Source organism: Solea senegalensis, linkage group LG18, assembly GCF_019176455.1.
Source record: "Solea senegalensis isolate Sse05_10M linkage group LG18, IFAPA_SoseM_1, whole genome shotgun sequence".
In the NCBI taxonomy this organism is placed as follows: Eukaryota; Metazoa; Chordata; class Actinopteri; order Pleuronectiformes; family Soleidae; genus Solea; species Solea senegalensis.
Genome location: NC_058041.1, coordinates 906,581 through 923,552, shown reverse-complemented (window position 1 = coordinate 923,552; position 16,972 = coordinate 906,581). Strand labels below are relative to the sequence as shown.

At 39.8% G+C, this 16,972-nt stretch overlaps 1 protein-coding gene and 1 long non-coding RNA gene across 2 annotated transcripts; one reads left to right on the top strand and one right to left on the bottom strand.

Moving 5' to 3' along the window:
• Nucleotides 1–3,102: 3,102 nt before the first annotated feature.
• LOC122759499 lies at nucleotides 3,103–5,075 on the bottom strand. Its single transcript, XR_006358268.1, has 4 exons — nucleotides 4,920–5,075; nucleotides 4,622–4,784; nucleotides 3,851–4,067; nucleotides 3,103–3,630 (listed from the first exon to the last, which is right to left on the bottom strand). It is a non-coding gene; the product is annotated as an uncharacterized LOC122759499 (long non-coding RNA).
• Nucleotides 5,076–8,456: 3,381 nt separating this feature from the next.
• LOC122759476 (NADPH oxidase organizer 1-like) lies at nucleotides 8,457–13,025 on the top strand. The gene is made up of 8 exons (XM_044014377.1): nucleotides 8,457–8,582; nucleotides 8,690–8,770; nucleotides 8,873–8,945; nucleotides 9,066–9,249; nucleotides 9,955–10,157; nucleotides 10,240–10,347; nucleotides 10,561–10,678; nucleotides 11,290–13,025. Exons 1-8 carry the CDS (start codon nucleotides 8,508–8,510, stop codon nucleotides 11,945–11,947), a joined length of 1,500 nt encoding a protein of 499 aa, XP_043870312.1. The 5' UTR covers nucleotides 8,457–8,507; the 3' UTR covers nucleotides 11,948–13,025.
• The last annotated feature ends 3,947 nt before the right edge of the window (nucleotides 13,026–16,972 follow it).

The window sequence follows — 16,972 nt, the reverse complement described above, 5'->3', positions numbered from 1 at the left end:
TAATATTATAAAAAAAAAAAGTGACTTCAACTTCCTCCAAAGTCACTTTCTGGTAACATACTTTTACTCGTTTACTAGTTCAGACTAAAAATATCAAGAGCAACAAAGATATTTGCGCTGTTTTGTAAGAAATTAATGAATAAATATCGTTGGTAAAAAGAACAGAATAAGATCAAAATCAAGCAACATAAAATGTTGAATGAATTAAAAAAGAAAACCAAGCACTGGTTGTTGAATTTAACCACCATTTGTAGATTTCTCTCCCCCAACGATCAAATTAAATTAAATTAAATTAGTTTTGTTCAGGTGGCAACCAGTCGTGACACCACCCATAATAATCTGAAGTCCCACTTTGAAACCTTGAGGTTCACAATTTGACACAGAACAACTCTCCAGACAGAGCTGGACAGTTAGACTGAAATCAATCAGAATCAAAAACAAGTCAAAAATCATGATGTAAGGACAATCTTAAACCCACATGGACATACAGAGCTCCCACACCTGCATGAAGACAACCTGGATCTGAGCGTGAATGAAGCACATTTATATACACACAGACACAGGTGCAAGTAATCAGGGCAATCAGAGTGGGAAAACTTGACAGGATGTGGGGGAAATGAAAACAGACTGCCAAAATAAAAGAGGAACAAAAAAAACAGCTTGTAAAACCAGCTGTTTTAAAGGTTGATTCTTCAAAAATACTTCAAGTTTTAAAGGTTCTATCCACATCCAAAATTTAGATTTTCATCCTAACCTTACCTCCAACATGCATGTAGTATTTTTATATTCAGGGCAAATTTAGCCACAATTTGTTCCATTTGGAGATTCCCAAAAGCTCTATTTTAAGTGTGCTCTGACTCATTTAATTAGCGTATAGTTTTCCGTCGTTCTCCGCCCCTGTGACTGTAAACGTGCAGAGTGTCCTGAGTCTTGGCAGCACGACGCGGATGAATTACAAACACTCACCGTTGAGCCAAACTCACTTCTTCAGATGGAGGACGTGTCTTTGAAGTCACTCGACACTCTTCAAATATTTCACCTGTTCCATGACACACTTTTGTGTTACCAGAAAAGACGACGGATGCTTCCTTGCCAGAGCAAAAGACAGGAAGTGACCTTTTATGTCACGGTCGGACTGTAAATCGAGTCCTGTGGACGAGTTTTGTAGGACAAAATGTGCCACGTCTTATAACTATATTACAGTTTTACACTTGGTCAGTCTCAAGCTAAAATGAATTGTCTCCACTCTTTAGTATAAATTCAAATTATTGTCCTGTTATCCTTGGGGTCAATTTGACCCCATTCAGTGTTTTACATCTCTAAAAGGATTTATATTATTGTCTTTACTTCATATTTAATGACCGAAATGAAAATGCTATCAATTAAAAAGAAATTGTACTATATGTGCATATTTTTCCCCAGTTGTGTAAAAGGTGTGTTTGATTTAAAGGGTTATATAGACACTTAAAACACCTGACACTTGACCCCAAGGATTAAAGTTGTTGTCAGTAAATGTGAGGACAACAGGAGGCTTAGATGTTGTGATGTGTCAGGTACGGTGGCCTGGAAGTGCGTCTGTTTTTGTTTGCGGTGGAACAGCGTCCATGAAATTTGTTCCGGTTAATTGTAAGTTTTTCGTCTTGTAATTTTGTTTCTGTAAGAATTGTGTCTTTTGTTAATTTGTTTTGGGATTTTGTAAAAGTGTTTTGTAATAATGGTTTTGCCATTTCACTTCCAGGCCACCGTAGTCAGTTAATGAGTTGAAGTAAAGTTGAGTGAAAAGTTGAAACACAGAGGCAGGTGATCATTTATACGTCATGCTTTCTAAACAGTGATTTAAAAACAGCATCCTCACTTAACTTTGACATCTGTCAAATAGTGAAAAGAATTCATTGTTTAATTTTATTTTTACTCAAAAACATACTTCTAAGTAAAAATGTCTAATGGCCCCAAAATTCCAAACCAAAGGAAAAATGTGTGATTGGACCTAAGTAAGACTAAAGACAGAATTTATTCATTTATTTTTAAATACAACAGTTATATGAATAAAAAAATGTATTGACAATTTATATTATTATACTGAATAAATAAAAGGATAAAGGAGCGTGTGTTTATTTCAATAAAAAAAGGGCATTTACATTTACATTTTCCCACACAATATTAGGCATTTTCATTTTTATTTTGTGTCCAATCCCTTTGTCTGTTGACATCAGAGTCTATCAGCTAAATGTCACCCATAGACCTTTGAGGTAGCAAAATGTAAAAATTGTTCATAATTTCATTTCATTTTTTTAAATTATTTTTTAAAAACTTAACAGTTAAACTGTTTTATAAACTCCCCAATGAGATCATAAAATAGCTGAATGGTTTCAGGAATGGTAGGAAACATTTATGGGACGTGTGCGGTACATGTGCATCACATTTGTAATTTCCCCTTTGTTTCAATTTTGTCCTTAAAGAATGCGTCAGGTTCAGCGTGTAATAACACACTGTACTGAACACGAGGTGTGTGTGTGTGTGTGTGTGTGTGTGTGTGTGTGTGGGTGTGTTCTAAACCTAACGATTCACAAACTAGCTTTGCTATAACAATGAGGTTTATTGACGGTTGCTTGACTTCCGTCGACTCGTGATAACAACTTTTTCATGAAAAAGTCACCGACAGAACTCTTATCTGCCGACTCGCCCCCTCACCTGTGACTGATTGCAGCTACTGGACCCAGAACCTTTGACCATTTCTTACAGAAAAAAAAGATTTAACGGCATCAGGCAACAGTTTTTCAAGTTGAGCGAGTATTTTCATCTGTCGCTTACCTGTGGCACATTTTCACAAGCGTGTGTCATCGTGGCAAAAATCCCAGATCTTAATCACACACACACCTATGACTAATTGATTTAGGCAGGAGGCCCAGTCTCTGCAACAACCTGCAATAATCTCATTATCTTGTTTGTCGTGTATATATCACGCTGAATGATGACATTAAATTGGAATGATTTCATAACAGGAGCTTGACCTTTTTAAGTTTGATGGGAATTTCAATCTTAATTTAAAGGTGAGGCAGTTTCATTTATGTGTTGAACACTGAAGTATTAAGAAATACTGGATTTAAAGTAAGGTTCTTTACTTCTACAAACACAGCAACACAAGCACAATAGCTCCTAAAACATATACTGGACAAAACATGTACTTAATACACTGATAATATTCTGCACACTTACTCAACAAACCATATCACGTTTGATATATTCATTTGTCATTTAGGTGAACGTTCACTTGTACAGCGGTGAACATAAATCACACTTCCCAATCATTTCCCAATCAGTCTCCAATCACTACACGCTCTGTATGCTTACGTGTGTCACGCTATTATCCATGTTTATCATGTTTATCCAGAGAAACACAAGTGTATCAGCACAGTAGCATCGCAGCATGCATGCTAGCTTGGGGTCCAGGGTTCAGCACCTCGCTGAAACGATCCGTAGGCTACCTTCAGTGCCTGTGTGACTTTTACTCATTGTACACATTTGACAATAATAAAATAATGGGAATATGAAAATTTAGTACACATTTAGTACAACATGAGATCGTGGGAGTGGTCTGTGTGTGAGTCCCACAGTCGCAGATTCAAGGTGCTGTTAAAAAATGACACAGAGCAGAGACAGAATTTAAAAGAAATCAACATTTCATAAATTTTTTTAGCTATAATAACATAATAATTACAGCTTGCCATTTTACCATTAGACCAGATGTCTGGGGGTAAAAAAAAATGGCGCAAATACATTTAAAAACTTGAAATTCAAGACTTTAATTCAAGCTGCAAGCAGTATTGTGTGGGCCCTCACAGCCACTCACCTGGAAGTTTTGTGCAGATCAGTCAAAATACAGCAACGTCACAGGCCACTTCAAAGCCTGTTCTTGTCTTTGCGAGTCCATCGTGTTTCTTTCAGAGGTTCCCCAACTCTGGAGAGAGGTTCCTCCAAAGCACATGACCTGTCATGTCCAGCCCAATGTCCACCCCAGAACCTCTGGAATGAGGAAGATGGATGGTCAAGTCATAGAGTGCTTGCACCTGGAGAAGCAAAATTTCAGTAAATGCCAGGATTCTAATGCCAGGATTATTAACTCCAAAAGTACAATTTGAGTATAAACTATTTTCTTTACACTCTTGGAAGGTCTGAACTCGTGGTTTTGACCAGTTTTCATTTTCTGCAAAAAGTGTGGTCTCTTCTACCAAAGAACATTTTTTGTTGCTTCTCACGCTACGTTTCCTGAAAGGGTTTGTCAATGTTTGTCAGAGGCTGTGCTGAGAACCATAAACACTGGTTCATGTCATGGCTTACGGGCAGTGAGACATTTATTTTTTTTTTTCCTTCTGGGTTTGACAATAATCTCAGTTACCTCTAATATGTGTGCACGTCTAATCACAAGAACACACTTGAACAATTGTCTGTCACTGATTAACACAAAAGACGCCTGATTTCTTCCCCCATCACAAAAAAAGGCTGGACACACTGAAAATGTTGCTTCCCTTTCCTTGTTTGTCACTTTAAATACAAATAGACCACATTGTAACTTCATCTCTATTTATTTAAGATGGGAATATGACAAACATAATGCTCATACCTTGACTAGAGGACAGAGGCTGCACCTGGAGAATTATTCTGACTTCACCATTGTGCGTTTCCAGTTTGCTCTTTAACAAAGAGGTGATTGTGAAGCCAGGACAAATCAAACCAAATGACTCTGTGTGATGCAATGTGGAGAATCTGGTGCCCACAGACAGGCCCTGTCAGATGGAGGCATTCATATTAATCCTGAGTAGATCCTTTCATTCCCACAAATCCCACAAGATAACAGTGAAATACTCAGACCAGCCCATCTGACCCAACAACCACGCCACATTCAAAGTCACATAAATCACCTTGCTTCCTCATTCTGATGCTAGGTTTGAACTTCAGCAGCCATTCTTGACGGTCTACATGCACCGAGTTGCATATAGTTGTTACACTGAGTGAGACGTAAATGTCACCCAAGAGTCGCAGACGCTGTCTACACTGTTGACAATGGAACCATGTGGTGGAACAGCCTTCCAATGAGAGTCAGCTTAGGTTTTATAATGATTTATATATTATATATCAACCATCTAGTCAGTGAACATCCTGTCAGTCAGTCAGTCAATCATCAACCATCCAACCAATCAACCATCTAGTCAGTCAACAACCGTCCAACCAATCAACCATCCAATTAGTAAACATCCAGACAGTCAACCAACCAATCAATCATCTAGTCAGTCAACAACCGTCCAACCAATCAACCATCTAGTCAGTCAACCAACCATCCATCCAACCAACCAATCAACAATCTAGTCAGTCAATAACCATTCAGTCAGTCATCAACCATCCAACCAATCAACCATCTGGACAGTCAACAATTATCCAACCAATCAACCATCTCGTCAGTCAACCAACCATCCATCCAACCAACTGATCAACCATCTAGTCAGAACCGGCCCGCCAGAGGGTCCAATCGACCCACAGGATGAATTTGTTAAAATGTCACACTAATCTAAACGTAATGTCAAATGCTCCAGATACCCATGACTAAATGTTTGGGCCTTTATAGATCCAGAGTGCTGTGTAAATAGTAAATTTAGGCATGATGTTGTTGAAATTGTACTTATTTCTCAAGAAATTTCATGTTTTGTAAAAATATCCTTCAGTAAATATAAAACAAAGGAGAAAAAACAAAGGGGTTCTTGTTGTTCATAGGTTATTATGCTATTTTACTATTTTTACTGGTCCGGCCCCCTTGAGATCAAATTGTGCTGTATGTGGCCCCTGAACAAAAATGAGTTTAACACCCCTGATCTAGTCAGTCAACCAATCAACCATCTTGTCAGTGAACATTCAGTCAGTCAGTCAACCAACTATCCAGTCAGTCAACCACACTTAGTGTTATGTGACATCATGACGTAACTCAGTCATATGTTGTTGTAATGAAACACAATTAAACACACATACCTGTTTGATTATACATATTATATAACTGCTCAGTTTGTATAATATAAAAGTACAATATGTTTCCTGTGTCCCCGAGAGACCTGCATGTCTCACGCTTCCCCTGTGTCATCAACAGACGGACAAATATTCACGTGGTCATCATCCTCACGTGCCGCTTCACACTCAGGTGTTGATGTCTGCTCAGGTCACACTCTGAAACTGGACAGTCCTGACCTTTTACACTGTGACACATGAGTGTGTGTGTGTGTGTGTATAAAGTCCTGGCATGGCTTCAGACAAGGACTCTGGAGTAACCCCTCATAAAATCCTCACTTTGATGAAACACCTGCTGGCTCCCATAACATACACACCCTTAGGTATTTTTGAAAAGTCTCAAACACACACACACACACACACACACACACACCTCTCCACACTAGCCCCTGATAAGGAATATTGCTGCCAGATGACAAGTGTAAAGTGACTGCACGTGCAAAATAAGTCCTTCTTATGGAAAGTGAGGATGCACCAGGAAACCAAGGGGGAAAACAAAAAGAAGCGACACCTGACACTGCAATAAATCAATAAATGTGAGAACCAAAACATGTTTACTTGCTGAGGAGAAAGATAGGCTTTCTGTTCCAACATGACTATGTCCCAGTGCACAAAGAAAGGGCTATTTTTTATTTAATTTATCCATGTTATAATTTATATTATTTAGCCAGGAAGAGATCAAGATATAATATCTTATCTTAGTATAAATAGTTACAGAGATGAGACTATTTCAGACATAAAACTCACAACAGAATACAAAAGTTAAAAGGAAGTCATTCAAAGAAAGAAAAAAGAGCGATATAATAAAGTAAAGTGCAGAAAGGATATAAACACACCCACAGTCAGCTATTTAATGCTACCATTGTGCTAATCTAAGTGTCTGCTAACCTCATTAGCTTTACATGGACGCAAAGCAGCAGGTCTCAGTTCTAAAAATAATTAATAGGACATGTTGGCTTACAGGGTGTCTATGTATGTTAGCTGCTGTTAGCTTGTAATGAAAAATTCCCAGGTGAAGACATCATGTCATTGTCTGCCAATATCTCCATGATGAGCGATACAATCAAAGAATGGGGACATCCTGCGTCACACCAGAACTGATAGTACAAAGAAGCTAAAATAGTTTAGCCTACATTCTGAATATTCTGAAATATAAAGATGTCTAGCTAGCTAGCTATCTATAGCCAGTTGCTAGCTGTTGAAAATGTAAAAAAATATTTCTTTCTTCTTTTCTTTCTTTCTTTCTTTCTTTCTTTCGTTATTATTTAACGTGTTTTCAATAACACGTACATTTTATAAAAAAAGGAAAAAGACAAATTTGCTCATGATATTACATTATTTACATTTATATATATATTCTAAATTGTGGAATTGAAGTATTGCTGTAAATAACACAGTTTTGAGGCAAAACAGAAAAAAACGAACTTTTGTTGGACATTTGTATGCTAATGAACTTTTTTAAGTGCTCACCATTAACGCTATTGGACATGGCTGCAATTCAGAAACACTTCTCTAAAAATAGTCTGTGGACTTGGAAATGTCACTCTCCCTTCTTTCTGGCACAGTGGTGTGAGTGACAGATGAGTGAATTCTCACTTTCAGGTGAGCTATCCATCTAAGGTGTGGCCGCTATAGTCAGAACATGACAGACAGCTCATCAGACAGACCTGTGGTGTGCTCCCTCTTGCGTTCGCTCTGTGGAAGAGTTTCTGGCACAGGACAAGTAGTCCAATGAAACCTGGTCCTAATGAGGCAGAACTTCATTTTTGAGGAGTTTTTGAGCAAATATTTGAATTGTAGTTAGACATTAACTGGTTATGGTTCAGGTTGGGGATAACACAGTCTTGGTGAGTGTGTGTGTGTGTGTGTGTGTGTGTGTGTGTTCTTGTATGGATATCTTTGTGAAGACCAAAAAAACATACAGTACCTAAGGACATTTTGGGAACGTGAGGACATTTTGGCTGGTCCTCAAATTCTGACACCCCAGGGTTAATACCTGGTTTTAGGGTTAGGGTTAGGGTTAGGGTAAGGTTAAAGGGTCAGGCACATAGTTGTGATGATTTAGGTTAGGGTAAGGGGTTAGAGAATGTATTGTGTCTATGAAAGTCCTCACTATCAATGCTATACAAACGTGTGTGTGTGTTTGTGTGGCCTACTTGGCCTAATTTTTCACCTGAGTGTTTTTTCCAGTTCTGCTTCATTCTGCTGACAATGATTGTAAAACATTTTCCCAGCTGCTGTTTAAAGGCTGGACACGCCTTAAAGATATTTTCATCCTTTCAGTCCTGCAGTCCTCAGGTACTACCCTGCTCCTCCTCTGCCTCCTCCTCCTCTAGTCCAGCCTCCTCCCTGTCCAGACTGTATTTAAAGCAGTCGGCAGGAGTGAGGTAGACAAGCAACACAGGGTCTGCAAAGCCTCTAATTCCTCCTGCAACATTCAGAGAGACACACATACAATGACTGCTGACCAGCGCTGTGTGATCACGGCCCGGATCATTGGAGCCGTCCAAAAAACCAAACCAAAACTCAAGGTGAGTCTTTTTATTTTATTATTTCTGATCATTATTTGATAAATTAATGTCACAATTTGCATTTTTTCTGATCCCCTGTTAATATGTGTGTGTTTTTTTCCTCCCAGACCTTCATGATCAGTGTGTTATGGTCTGATAACGCTGAAGTGATTGTCTACAGGTCCTTCCAAGATTTCAAGAAATTCCACGTAAGCAGCAATTAATTCCAGTTTAAGCTGGTTTGTCACTGAGATTAACATGTATGTAAAATAAGTAATATTTTTTCGCTGCTGTTGTTGTATTTCAAACAGAGGGACCTGAAAAAGAGATTCCCCAACATGAACCCTTTTCAGAAAAAGAACAGAGTAATCCCCAAATTTCATGGTAAGATAATCATTATATGTGTTTTAAAAAATCTAGAGCATGTTACTATTTAGAAAACACCATAACAATTGTATTTTATTCATAAGTAAATGCTTCATAAACATCTTCTCCATTGTCCAGGAAAGGCCAGGAGAAGCAGTCTGCCACAGAAGGGATCCAAGCGATCTGTCCTACGCATGAAGTTTCTGGAGAGCTACTGCGACAAACTGCTGCAGTGCGAACAAAACATCATCCAGAGCTCGGAGGTGACGTACTTCTTCACACCCAAAGACCAGGACCTGGAGTCAGACTTCACCACCAACAGGTAGAGCCGACAAGTCCAGCAGTGGAAGTTCAGTTTAGAGCGAGTTAGTTAATGTTTAAAGTTAAGTTCAAAGTTGGGGTTCAAATTGAGTTCAGTTCTAGTTTGATAATCACATTTGTGTTTAAAAATCAGTTCAAACTTTTTTGAAGTTTAAGTTCATCTTTGAAATTCAGTTCAAGTTCCAATTTCATGGTCAGATGAAGTTTGAGTTCATCAGTTCAGTTCAACTTTGAAGTTGAAATTCAGGCTATTTCAAGTTTTAGTTCAAGCTGAAAGCTCAAGCTCAAGTTTGAGTTCAAGTTTCATGTTCACTTGAAATTTGAGTTCTAAATCACTTTGGTTCAAGTTCAAGTTTGAGTTCAAGTTTCAACTTAAGTTGAAACTCAAGTTTGAGTTTACCTTTTAATGTTGCAGGTGAAGTTCAAATTCAGTTCAAGTTAGAGTTCAAATTCTGTTTAGTTATAGTTCAAGCTCATGTTTCAAACAGTTAAAATTCAGGTTCAGTTCAAATTAAGTTCAGTTGAAGTGTGAGTTGAATTTAAGCTTAGATCAAGTTTGAATTCAAGTTTCACATTCAGTTTAACTTCAAGTTTTACATTCAGTTTAAGTTCATATCAAGCCACAAATCCCGGTTTGCTCATGAAATAGCCTTCAAAACAAGTGACATTTTCTAAACCAGACTTCTGTCTTCTGCCTCTTACACAGCGTCATGACTCTGCTGTCCGACGACATGCCCGATGGCGGCAGTGGAGGAGACGTGAGTCGCCAGCACGCAGGCAACGTATCTCACCCTTTCGTCACCCAGACTTACCGCTGCATCGCCCCCTATGAGACAAAGGACACCAAGAACCGAGCGTTCAACGTTGATGTGGACGAGAGGCTGGATGTCCTGATCAAAGACCCTGCAGGTCAGAACACTAACCAAAAAAATTTAAAATAAATACGACTATTATCAGGAAAAAACACTCACGACTGGGTTTCTGTCTTCAGGTTGGTGGCTAGTGGAAAAAGAGGATAAGCGAATGGCCTGGTTTCCTGCTCCGTTTCTGGAGTTATTAGAGGGAGAGGATGACGACGATGCTGGATTCCAGCTGGCAGGTGAGTTATCAAATCATCAGGCTGTGTTTGTGTCGCTGTCTGCAGAGGCACATATTTCAAAGCACATTCCTTTCATGCTGACACGCTTGTTAATGACTACACTTACAGGGTTAGACTCTTATCAGCAAAAGTCACAAACAAACCTGTTTGGACAATCTTCCAGCTTAGCTGTTTACGAATCCCTGCTTATGTTGATTTTTATTTGACTCTTAGGTTCCCTGTATTGTGCCGTGAGGAGTTACTCGACCAAGAAGGAGGATGAAGTGTCCGTGCCCATCGGCTCCGTGGTGGAGGTGCTGAGAAAGTCTGACAATGGCTGGTGGCTCATCAGGTACAGGCACTGCAAACAATACTTTATAGAGTAAAATATAGAGATGGAGCGATAACTTGGCTACAATAAAACTCATTGGCATTTTAATGACTGAATCAGCTTGGCATTGTTAATTACATTACATTGTCTTTGTCATTCCTGCATCGTTTAGCGCGGAATGCTATGAATATGCATTCACCCTACAGTCTTTAGCATAGCAGTTAGCAAAAAATAAAAAAAGTGAGGTTTGTGAGTTTGCTCACAAACCTCACTTTTTACAACTTGGGTTAACGCTCAACAACAGCCATCCTTGCAAGGCAATTGCCCCATGGGGGCTTGGGACCAGCACTGGTAATATGGGGGTATTTATATGGAGGTCTATTTAGCATGTCCAATTAACAATGAGCAATGGGGATCAGTTACCTTGCTCAGGGGGACCCCAGTGCCCTTGATCTAGCAGGGACAGGAACCCGCAACCCTTTGGTTACAAGCAAAGTTCCCTTTCCGCTTCGCTTGGCAATTTGGGTCAGTCCTCAATACCACCGTAAAACACACCCATAAATACGTGTCTTGTGTGTTGGTGATATTTTATTCTTCCTCCAACTATATATTTTCCTTGCAATCCTCTCCAGGTTGAATGGAAAGGCAGGGTATGTCCCCGCCATGTACCTGAAGCCCTACAACAACCCACGAGCAGGCATTTTCAGCATGCAGAGAAAGATGCATAGTTCCACCCTCCACCTGGAGAGCCGCAGGGAATCCGAGGCTTCTTATTCGTCAAGCATCACTGAGGAAACCAACCCAGGAAGAGGTCAGCCAACTGCACCTGGCAGGATCCACAAGGCCCGCTCTCTCGATGTCCTCTCAGAGACCTGGCTGCAGGGACAGGCGGCTAGAGGTGCCTCCACCGCAGACAGTCGCAAGTACAGCACCAGCACTGAGTCCAGCTTCTCCGGGCTCTCCTCGAGCAGCGAATCCAGCCAGTCCCTCTCGCCGAGCCCAGTGTCTGTAGATCTTCCCTCAGTCTCACCGCAGCCCAGTACTAGCTCCCATGGCAACACCAGCCCAGATTTCAGCAACACCAGCCCTGACTCGCAGAGGTCCAAGAGCAGCGACGGGGCTCCGAGGGTGCCAGCCAGACCCAGAACTGAGGAGATTCTGACCCGCTGCACCACCTTGACCCGCAAGGCGGCACTGGCGACCAAGACAGTGCTGAGAAACCAACAGTTTGAAGCCTCCATGGCTGACAACTCTCACTACGGCCACTCAGATAAGATACATGTTCTTTGAATCAATAATTTATTAATGTATTTATGGTGAACCAGGATTTACTTGCTTGTACTTTCTAAGAAACACCTTTATAGAATAACTCTTGGTAAGCTCAACCTTGAATTTTGAAGGGTTAAATGAGGTACTGAGACAAAGTAAAGACCAAGTCAGAGCAGCCTCGTGAAACAGATGCCACAAGGTTTATTCATGTAGGTCTTAGTCTCGGTTGGTCAATGTCGGCTTTAGTACAAGCTGGACGATAACATCAAGAGTTGGTGCAAAGGTGAAGGATGTTTTTGCATTCCACGTTTCAGGAGATGAAGGATGAAATTGGTTGTATATATTCAATTTACCACTTAACAGTCACATGTTTATTGTTTTAATTTATTTATAGATATGCAGAGGCAAATTATGAGTATTCACATGTCATGAATATATTTTGATAGTTTTTAGGAGATGAGGGCTTGAAATACTCATCATGAAAGAAGACCTGATTATATACGATGTATAAATTCCACTTAAGTTGATCTGATATGAAGAGATTGAGTCTGGATGTTGCTGTATTTTTTTCTGTTTTTTTAGTTTTGTTGCATATTTAGATTATATTATATTTATGTTTTGCTGATTTTTATTATGTTTACCTGTAAAAAATGGCCCCCGGTTTTTGTGTTTAAATTCATGTCACCGAGCCGTGATTAACGAGAAGAATCATCATCAAATCCCATCCAGTAGAATCAAATCTTATCTTGGGTGTGTGAATATGAGACTAGTGTATTAAACAGATTGTAGCTTCAGTGAAGTATTTATGCAGAGAAAAGGCATGTGACATTAAAGAGATTAAATATTTACACTGGCTGTTGTATAAAGAAATCAGTGCAAGATGAGAAAGTAAATTTATATTTCCACCTATGTATATATATATATATATATACATATACATTTATGTATATATTCTGTTTTTTTGTATTTGCTTTATCATTCACAACTGTACCTTCAAAGCTTGTAATAAGATTCCTTTTGATCAAATGCTGAATTTGTCGGGTGTGGTTAACAATGTATGATGTAAATTTACCACAAACAAGAGAATAAAGTCACAAAATTGCACATAAAAATCTGCAGTTTCTTGTCTTTTCATTTGCATTTTACAAAGTAGGCCTCCAACTATTCATCAATTATTAATGAATTACTATCAATCAATCACTCTTCATTGATATAGCACTTTTCATACAAGGCAATGCAACTCAAAAGTGCAGCGTAATCCAAGAAAGCAAACCAATGGAAGGTGCAATGAGCAATGAATGATAAGATAAACTAGAACATGGTAAAATAGTAGGTAGAAAAAGGACAATAAAGGGTAGAATAAAATAGTTTGTGTCAGACCCTAAAATGAAATAAAACAGTACAAATGAATGAATAAAAGGTTAGAAAGGTAGGTTAAGGTAAGTTTGTTTTTAAAATAAACTATGAACATAGGTCTTCAAAGACGAGGGCTTTGATAACAGAAACAATTGTTCTAACTTTGGGTTTAATTTTTAATTGCTATGAACTTTTGTGAGTGTCAGACATGTTTGCTCATGCGTTAATCTCATGTTTTTTCGTCTAACTGCGCCTGAGTAAACACACAGTGACAGGATTCTCTGTATCTATTGTGAACATAGGTGTTGGCTTGTTGGCTCTAAAAGACAGATACATAACTTTCTGTATAGAACACCAACAATTATCTAATTATTTCTTCCTTTGGCTATATCATACATCATCTTTCCACCCTTCTCAAGTTCAGCTGACGGACAGAACAAACATAACCTCCATGGGAGAGACACTCAATGACTAGATGAATTACATTGTCTCTTATTAACTTTACAGGAGGTAATTATCTTGTAGGAACAGTATGTTACCTGCATACCTGCATGTATACGTCAACAACATCTTTGCAATCTATACCACAGGAGCTTATATCCAGAGGATCCACTTTAGCAGATAAGTATATAGAGACACATTTTTTTATGTTTACCCATAGCTACATAGAGCTGGAGAGTTTATATTGATCGAAAAATAATTTTGCATCAGATGTGGTTGTAGTTCTATAAACATGTCTTGTTATAAGTTATACAACAAGTTATAAGTTGCTGTCCTTCCTTCTCATCCCCCACCTCTCCTCTGTCCCCCATTTTTTCATTTCACCCCAACCTGTCTAGGCAGATGGCCGCACATCTTTGAGTCTGCTTCTATCAGAGATTTCTTCCTGTTAAAATGCAGTTTTTTCTCTCCGGTGATGCCCACCTCTTGCTCAGTGTGAACTGTTGGGTTTCTCTGCTCTCAATGATGGTGTCTATGAACAGCCTTAAGATAATGTATATTATGAGTCGGCGCTATACAAATAAAACATCACAATGATGTCAGACAATGTTGCTCTAAAGAGGAACCATCAAGGCATATCTGCGCCTCCTGAAGCTCTTTTAAATTGGAAAATCATTTCTAGTATGGTACAAAAGTGATAGTTTGGGTTGTTGCATGAGGTGCTTAGTTTTTATGGAATTAGATTTGTGTCAATATTAGCCGATTTTAAAATGTGACATCAACAGACTGCCGGTCACTGATTGTTGAGTGTTGAGCGCAACGTGCTAAACGTTCCTGTGTTTGGTTGCTGACGAGAGGATCCAGAGAGAGCTGGACGGAGTCACCCGAAAACAACATGCTAGAACTGTATAACAGAAGTTCCACAAGAGCGAGTATGTGGGTCCCAGGCTGGACAATAAACGGGACAAACACAGCACAACAACACTGATGACGTAGCTCACACAACTAAAACACATTATGCTTCCTTCTTCATGGAGCCGTTCTGATAGAGAAGAGCAGGAAATTAAAAAATGACCTGACCTACATGTTGTTACTGCAATATAACAATGTCATTCACTCACACACGTGCACACACACACAAAGAGGAAATCCCATTAATCTGTTGTTGCCACTTACGCAGATGAATGTGTGAATAATGTGAGTCACACTTACTGCTACTTGTACCAAAGTCCAGATTCAAAGTCCAGTTATGGTAAATGCACACACAGACACACACACAGATGTCCTTTTAAGGACTCTACATTGACTCCTATTGAGTTGGACAGCCTAAAGAAAGCATTGTCCCTAATCTTAAGACCTGCACACATGTTACACACGCTGAAGTGTGCGTCGCCTGGTATACTCGCATGCCAGGGTCCTGTAGTACAGTGGTCCCTCACTATAACGCAGTTCACCTTTCCCCTCTAACTGTAACATGTTTTCTAATTGTAAAATATTTTTAGAACGTAACCCCCACGATAAACGAGGGACCGCTGTATCTCACTTCACCATCGGGTGGCGGTACAAGTCTGGACACAGGCAGAAGGACGCATTCTGATCAAAGAAGAAGAGAACCATACCGGTTTCTCAAGCCGGTTCGTGGGTCGCCAGGTCGAGGCTCAGGTGACCATCCATGGCGACGATTTCTTCTGTTGCCTAAATGGTTCTAATTAAATAAGTCAAATCTATGACCCTAATCTCAACCAGAAACGAGGTTCTGCCTCATTAGGATCAGGTTTTGGTCTCCATGAGGACTGGTCCTGACAAGGTCAGTGTTTAGGCCAGATAACAAGGTCCTAAAGAGATGACAAATACAAGAACACAAACACACACAGAGAAACACAAACACAGAGCCATTGTGTGCTGTTACTCACCTCACGTTTCCTTGTTATTGTTTGAACAAACCTTAATTGCACTGATGACTCTTTTTACACTCGCTAAAGTAAACAGAGGAGTCACCGCACTTCTTGGTAGGAAACGTGATCATGAACCTGCCCTAGTTCCTTTCCTGCATCAGGAGACGGTGTCTCTTTTTGACCAAATATTCATTTTGTCCAATCAAATAAGACCACTAGTGTTGGACATGTGTCCACTTTGGTGAAGCCATCTGGCCGCTGGGGTCACGTGAGGTGTCCCAGCATCCGTCCAAGCCGCCCTGCACACACCTGTCTTTATCTGGAGTCAGCGTTTTAATCCCGACAACCTTAAACGAACAATAGCAAAGGAGGAGAAAAAATGTCTGAGTCACAGTTTTCTCGTTATAAGGCGATAGTTCCTCATATTTACTGATTGATGGATTGTTGCGAGATGTTTGCATCACAGCGGGATGAGTCTGAAGGTTCTCCGAGGTTTCACAATGATGTCACTCCACAGTCACAAGACCATGTGTGCGCTTTGGTGAAGCCATCTGGCCGTTTGGTGAGGTGTCCAGACACGCCTGCCTTTGTGTGGAGTCAACGTTTTAATCCCGACAACCTTAAATGAACAATAGCTGCTATTTATACGTGATTTTACAGAAGCGTGGAACTGCCACAAGGAGGAGAAAACATATCTGAGTCACAGTTTTCTCGTTATGAGGAGATAGTTCCTCATATTTATTGACTGCGAGATGTTTACATCACGTAGGCATGAGTCTGAAGGTTCTCCGAGGTGAACTTTGTCGCTCCTCAGTTTGTCAGATCATACCGAGCGTCTCTACAATAAATAAACACAAGACCTCAAGTGTGTAAAAATGATGTGATTGAGAAGAAGTGACAGTGATCTTCTTCCAGTGTTAAGAAAGACCACAATCAATCGATCAAATAAGACCACTAGTGTTGGACATGTGTCCACGTTGGTGAGGACATCTGGCTGTTGGGAATATGCCAGAAGGAGGAGAAAAATATCTGAGTCATAGTTTTCTCGTTATCAGGAGATAGTTCCTCATATTTATTGATTGACTGTTGCGAGATGTTTGCATCACATAGGGATGAGTGTGAATAAATGATTGAGAAGAAGTGACTGTGATCTTCTTCCAGTGTTAACAAAGACCACAATCAAACAAGACCATGTGTCCACTTGGGTGAAGCCATCTGGCCGTTTGGGGTCACCTGAACTCCAGAGTTCGACGACGAGTCAATGTTTTAATCCCGAGAACCTTGAATGAACAATAGCTGCTGTTTATACGGAAACGTGGAGAAACTGCCCAGAAGGAGGAGAAAAAATATCAAT

Coding starts and splice junctions, on each gene's coding strand:
- LOC122759476 (XM_044014377.1), top strand. CDS start 8,508: ATGACTGCTGACCAGCGCTGTGTGATCACGGCCCGGATCATTGGAGCC. Junction 9,250..9,954: donor TCAGACTTCACCACCAACAG/GTAGAGCCGACA, acceptor CCTCTTACACAG/CGTCATGACTCTGCTGTCCG. Junction 10,348..10,560: donor TGCTGGATTCCAGCTGGCAG/GTGAGTTATCAA, acceptor TTTGACTCTTAG/GTTCCCTGTATTGTGCCGTG.